At 41.7% G+C, this 6282-nt stretch overlaps 1 protein-coding gene across 1 annotated transcript in view; it reads left to right on the top strand.

Moving 5' to 3' along the window:
- The first annotated feature begins 662 nt into the window (after positions 1-662).
- CENPC (centromere protein C) overlaps positions 663-6282 on the top strand; it is a 28214-nt gene continuing 22594 nt past the window's right edge. Inside the window, exons 1-7 of the mRNA XM_036382767.2 lie at positions 663-764; positions 2056-2102; positions 3145-3206; positions 3530-3618; positions 4675-4765; positions 4869-5088; positions 5943-6146. Coding sequence (XP_036238660.1) covers positions 750-764; positions 2056-2102; positions 3145-3206; positions 3530-3618; positions 4675-4765; positions 4869-5088; positions 5943-6146 — 728 coding nt within the window. The 5' untranslated portion in view covers positions 663-749. The remainder of the gene's footprint in view (positions 765-2055; positions 2103-3144; positions 3207-3529; positions 3619-4674; positions 4766-4868; positions 5089-5942; positions 6147-6282) is intronic.

The raw sequence follows: 6282 nt of genomic DNA, 5'->3' as shown, positions 1-6282 counted from the left end.
CACGGGTGAGAGACAGGGAAGGAGTGTTAAGTTACCACTTGTCCCAGCAGCATACAAGTTTAAATTCATAGGGGGAAAGCTACAGCTCTGTTCTGATGCACACTGAGCAGCGCCCTCTTCACAGTGATCTATTTTCCTGAGAAGAAAGTGCTAACTTCCCGCGTTATGATGTACTTTTAAAATAGAATGGGCCTTCCCTTTAGTGGTCAGAAAGGATAGGGATAAGACCTGGTGTTCCGATTACAAGTGTGTGATAAAAAGCATCACTAAAACTATTTTTGGGCAATGTTTTGCCGGCACTCTAAGGTTCTGCGCCCTTACGTTCTCAAGCAGTTTTTTTTAGCTCGTTCTTGAGTTCTTCAGTAGAATCTTAAAGAAAAAATTGCAACGCCCCGTGGTGACAAGGGACGCTTTGTAGCGTTTCGAAACCCGAGAATTTGAACTGGCTTTTCCCACGGGCGAAATAAAAGAACGGGAAGTATACTCCGCCCGTCCCCTCAGAGTAAGGCGGGCAAGAGCAGAGGCGGGGCAGACGGGCGCAGCAGCTGCCTTTGCGCAGGCGCAACAGCCGCGCGCGCCTAAACGAGCTGCCCTGCCGGGCGCGCGGCGGCCCCCGACCAATGGGACGGGGCCGGGGGGGCGTGGCCGAGGCGCTGCCGCCTGCCGGCCGTGCGCGCGCGCCCGTCGGGAAAGGCGCGCGAGGTTCGAAGGCGGCGCTGGGGGCGCGCGCGCGCCGGCCCCGGTCCGGGATGGCGCAGGCCTTGGTGAGAGAGCGCGGGAGCGGCCGCTCTGTGTGTCTCTGTATGTCCGCGTCTGTCTGCGTGTGTGTCTCTGTCTGTCTGTCTGGTTTGTTGTGGGCGTCGGCCGGGCCCGTCCGTAGCGAAGAGGCGCGGCCTTCGGCGCGCTCCTGAGGGGAGGGCCGGGGCCGATCTTCCTCTCCCCCCTGGGGAGAGCGAGGCTGGCATTGGGGTTCCGCGCTCACTCCGGGTCCGAGCGGTTGGCACAGACATTTGTGGGGCTGGTCTGGCGGGAGCCCCGTTCCCCTGAGCGCACCAGTGTCTGTGCCGGACCCCGTTCCCCTCAGGCTGCCTCGGGAGAGCCGACTTCCACGGGAGAGTGAGCGCATCAGGAGCAGGACATTTGTGCAGGCACGCTAGAATCGTGCTTAAGTTTTAAAATTCTTCACGTGTAGCGCGACGCGAACACAATAATAAATGAACTGTTAAAGGCTCTTTTAGGTCCTTGATAGGAAATTTTAATTTCTTTAGTGCGCAGTGCATTGTGCTGCACTCTGCTGTGAAGGGAAGGGGGTTTAAGTTTATGTCCGATTGCGGATTGACTGCGGACTGTGCTTCTGTATAGTTTCTGAAGTAGTGTCTTTTGGTCAGTTGTTTTCCCTGTATCTTCCTTCTACCACTTTAAACTGATGTTGAAAATTTGCAGTGAAATCTATCCGTATAGAATTTGATTATTTTTGTTACCGGAAGTAATAGCCAAAGGGGAATCACAATGAATTGCAAAATACTGTCAATATGGCAAACTTCACAAAAACGTGCAGAATTCTCTTGTGTTAGGATTAGATACTCTCCACATTGCTAAATATTCTAAACTTACTCGAATCAGGAAGAGATTATAGACGTTTTTCTGCTAAACGTTTACATTTTTTGAGATGTTTTCCTGTCACATTTGTGAAGAATTGCACTCTGCTTTGTTGTTGAATTTTTTTTGCCCTTTATTCCCATTTTATCCACTACAACCATGCTGGTTCCCAGGTCAGCAGCTTTATTTGATTACACAGAGAATGTGCTGCTGCTTGAATTATTACTGCTCTAGTTGTGGTAAATGGCTGGTGTCCTGTCTGCTGTTCAAATGACTGGTTATACTTAGGTTTCAAGTGTATGAAGAGGCACTGTGGCATTCTAAGAAAAACAGTGCTGCACTAACTCCCACTCTCCCACTACTTCAAGATGTCTCGAGAATCCTCAAGATCTGCTTACTTGTTTTTCTGTCAGGTGTCATCATGCTTAGTAAAAATTGATTCTTATTTCTTCACAGAATCGTTTAAAAAAAGACTACAGAGCAAGATTCTGCCATGGAGGAGGGTAATTTACATTTAAACACCTATTCTTAGATTCTGGAAAATCTACCTGGATTTTTATTTTAGAGCTACATGTCAAAACTACTTGATGTACCTTATTAAACTGATCATGTGATGTTTCACAAATTTCTTGTATTTCTTAGTGGTAAGAGAAGCAAGCTCTGTGGGGGGACAAGGCTCTGAGGTTTTCCTTTGCTGAGGCAGCAGGTTGTGGGTAGCTGTACCTAAGGTAGCCCTAATTGGGCTGCCTGAGTAGGGAAGCAGTGAGCTGTGCAAACATGTTGCCTTTCAAGGGGCAGGGAAATTAAACCCAGGCAGAGTTCCAGCGTATTTGGACCTTGCTGGTAAATGTTAGAGACGAGTTTGAGCATTTGCAGTGCTGTGATGTTCTTTACATGCGTGTTAGGAGTCTGTGAAGTTTTTGTTGCTGAAATTCATTTCTGGAAATGCATTTAATGAGCTTACCAAATGTACACAATTAGTTGTTTTTAAAGGTATATCATGATCATTATGGGAGTAAAACTCCACGGCTTTTCTGTTATTTTGGTTTTGATCAACATTGTCTGGCTGGTGAATCACTCACTTCTTTCCATTTGTGCTGGTTTGAAATAATAATCCAACCAGCTGAGCTGGTCACTTGCTTATGGATAGAATACCTCAGGCCTGGTTCTGACTGCATCACTGTGCAGGCAACATAGCTCCAGGTCTGATTTATACAAAAATTACTTGTTCAAGTGAGACTCTAGTCAGCCTAAAGCTCATTTACCTCAGGGCTGTTGGAGTAGTTGCATGTTTTCTTTAATGTAGAGAGAATTCTTCATTCTTATTATAATCTGTGGCAGTGAGGCTTTTTTTCCTGGAATTCCTACTTAGACAAATTTCTTTGCAGATATCTATGCATGGAAATGGTAGGTAAAAATGTATTAAAGTCTGAACTTGAAGAAATAATAACCTAAAATATTTAGAAGTAAAACTTTGCTATGTTAATATTTGGGTAAGAGCATTTGGCATTTTTGATTGAAAATATTTTTCTCTCTTCTTTCTAGAAATAAAATTGATCTACAGCCAGGTCAAAACGTACTGAAACTCATACAGGATTGTTTTGAAAGTAAGCTCTTATTTGGTGTTTTGCTTGATTTGCTGATAAAAGAAAATAATTATTTTCTTCCTTGTGTTATATTTAGTGGTAAGTACATAGAAATAAAAAATAGGGATAAAATAGATAAAAATAGTATTTCTCAGGGTTTTTAAGAACAACCCCTTCCCAGCATTTTAGAACTGTGTCTTAGCTGTCTTATAATTCATTTCTCAAGCATCTGATTCCTTACTTGTTTGGATTTACATGACCTTAGTGAGCCTTAGAACTTGTTAAAATAAATAAAACCTGGACAATTCTAAGATTCCCATATTTATTGTTTTTTTTCTTCATAGGTTGCAGCAGTGATCTTACAATAAACTCTCCAAATAGCTCAACCTTTGTTTTGAAAAATGAGAAGAGGACTTCAATCCAGGGACAAAGGGTGAGTTCTGTCAGTGTCATAGTGTAGCACTGCATACAGGTTCAGGTGGGTACAAGATCAATTCTGTAGCATTTGGTTGTGTATGAGCACTGTAAAAGTATGTAGGCTACAATTTAATGATCTATGATAGTTGTTGAAAATGTGTGTTTTTGTTTAGTTTGTTGTGCTCTAATAGTAAATATTCTATAAGTAGAATTATTTAATAGATTTTTTTTTTCTTGGGTTTTTACTAATGAAAGCTTCTTCAGCTTTTTGTCCAGGATAGTTAAGTTTCTCATGGTCTGAGGCTGAAGCACGCTGCCTTATTACTGGTGGTGGGTATGGCTGTCTTGGACTCCACTGGAGTTGGTTGTGGTCACTTTGCCAAATATATATGGGCACAGTTCTTAGCTATCAGATGGCAGTAAAATTTAAAGGGGATTCATGTAGAAAAGCAGCTGGATAACTCCTGATAGTTATCTGTACAATAACTTCATATGTCTGTAACTTTGTTGATGAGTGGAAACAAGGTGAAGGCCTTGTTAATGTGCTGCCTGAGAGGATGATGCCAATAATCTAGAATGTATATTTAGTTTTAATATTTTGACTTTACTTTTTTATGTAGGATATTCTATTAATAGTAGGGTTTAGAAGAGGCAACCTTATAATGGTATTTGTTTAATTTAGTCTGATGTTAGAATATAATCTCAAATCAATTCTTGCTAAACGTCAGCCTGTCTTAGTAAAGGGTAATTAAACAGTTTAAATTAATTCATCCTAATGACAATAATAAGTAGTTTACCTCAAGATTAGCCAGATGTCTGGTTAAAGCTGCATGTAGATTTTTACTGTACACACTCTTTTACCTGTTGTTTGAAATTTACAGTTACTTTTAGAGTTTTACACCATAGAAAGTTGAAGTGTTTGGGTGAAATAGAACAGTGATTTGAATGAGTATGAATTAAGGGAAGAACATTAATTATATTCATGTTCTCTAGAAATGTATATTCCTGTTAAAATACTGTTGCTTTATCAAATATTTTACTTCATCTCATTATTTGTGACCAACTATGACAGCCCAAGGCAGGGTCAGCCAGCTCTGTGAAAAGAGCCCGTGAGACTGCAGAACCCTCACCTGCATCACTGCTAAAACCAGTCAGCAGCAGAGGTTGGTCACACTATTACTGAATTAAGGTTTTTAAAGTAACTATTTCTTGGGATTTTGTAAGATTTTAAGTAAAAGAATGAAACCTGTTCTATGTATATGGCAGGACTGTCATGTGAATCACACTTGAAGGCTGCAACACCTGATTATGTAGCTACTTCTAAAAAGACAGAGTCTTCTGTGTCTAAAAGTGAAAAAAAACAAACTTTGAAAGACGTTGAAGCACCATGCCAGTGTCCAGCTGTGCCTTTGGACCCCAAGAGTAATTGTGGGGCTGTTGGATCACCTCTTCCTGTGGAGGAAGCGAAAAGTTCTCCTGCAGTTAAGTAAGTAGAGCTGAACGTGGTTGTGGTGTCATATTCCAGGTGTGCCCTCCCCCTCAGGGTAAATTGAGTGTGGATTGTGAACTCATAAAAAATAATTGAAAGCTTTTTAGGAAGTTCTGTATCTGGGTTTAGAAAGGGCAGAATTTTATTTAATTTTCTGGTGATAAGTGCAGTACCCAAGTGAAGGAAGCCTGTCAAAATAAATTTAAACTCTTTTTTCCAGGAAAGTATCAGCTTCTCAGATCATCTAGACTTCTTCAGTGAATCCTATTGACAGTGTTGACTTTAAAAGTTAACAAAAATATGTTAAAGCAGAAATGAGCAGTTATTGTTCCTCTCGCTCTGAATATACAGATGTTTTTTTCAAAGTAAAATAGCTTCAGTTGTGATTATTATCTCCTTGTTGGAAGAATTGAAGCTGAACTGCAGCACTGGCCAATGTCCTGGCCACAGTTCTACTTTCCTAGAGGACTAAATCTCTAGGGTAGATCATAAAGATGGACTGACACTGATCCAATTCACTCCCATTGATGGAATGAGATTGGAAAGACAGTGCACCTATGACTAGGAAACCTGACAATTTCTCAAGCACATCCTCCTAAAATTAGGAATTTGTCTTGCTGAGCAGCCTTTACTTTGATCAAGAGTCACACGCTGACTCCATGTTGCCTGTGGGCACTTGCTACTATACTGGAAAGCCCTACTGCTCACCTGTGTTGCAGCAAGTTTCCAAAGGGAAGCTCGTTCATAGGAATTGAGATGCTGTCAGCAGGAGCATCTGTTCATCCTCACAATACTTTATTGTGCACTCAGGATTTATAGCAGCATATTTGAATGCTGTTTCTCATTTGTAGATTGCATTTTGATAAGTGGAGTACGCCAGCTGCAGCAAAGAGCCATGGGGAAGTGGAAAATTTGGAAGGACCGCAGCCTGGAAGAGATGAGCAGGTTGTTCCTGTGCAAGGAACAGAACGTGTTACTGCATTATCTGCCAGGACAGAGAAAACTTTCTCTTCAGCTGTCTTAGCAGCTGTAGCAACAAGAACACTTGGACAGAGGTTTGTATGGAGGCTTAATATGGAGCATATGATGGATGAACTTTATTATAATTCTTTTGAGGAACATTCTGTACAGTGTCTAGGTGTGGGGAGTTACCACTAGATTTGGAAGACTGAAAGTCAATTTCCCCCCCAC

Source organism: Molothrus ater, chromosome 4 (genome assembly GCF_012460135.2).
Source record: "Molothrus ater isolate BHLD 08-10-18 breed brown headed cowbird chromosome 4, BPBGC_Mater_1.1, whole genome shotgun sequence".
Lineage (NCBI taxonomy): Eukaryota > Metazoa > Chordata > Aves > Passeriformes > Icteridae > Molothrus > Molothrus ater.
The sequence above is the reverse complement of the archived record's forward strand: the minus strand, read 5'-3'. Positions and strand labels throughout refer to the sequence as shown.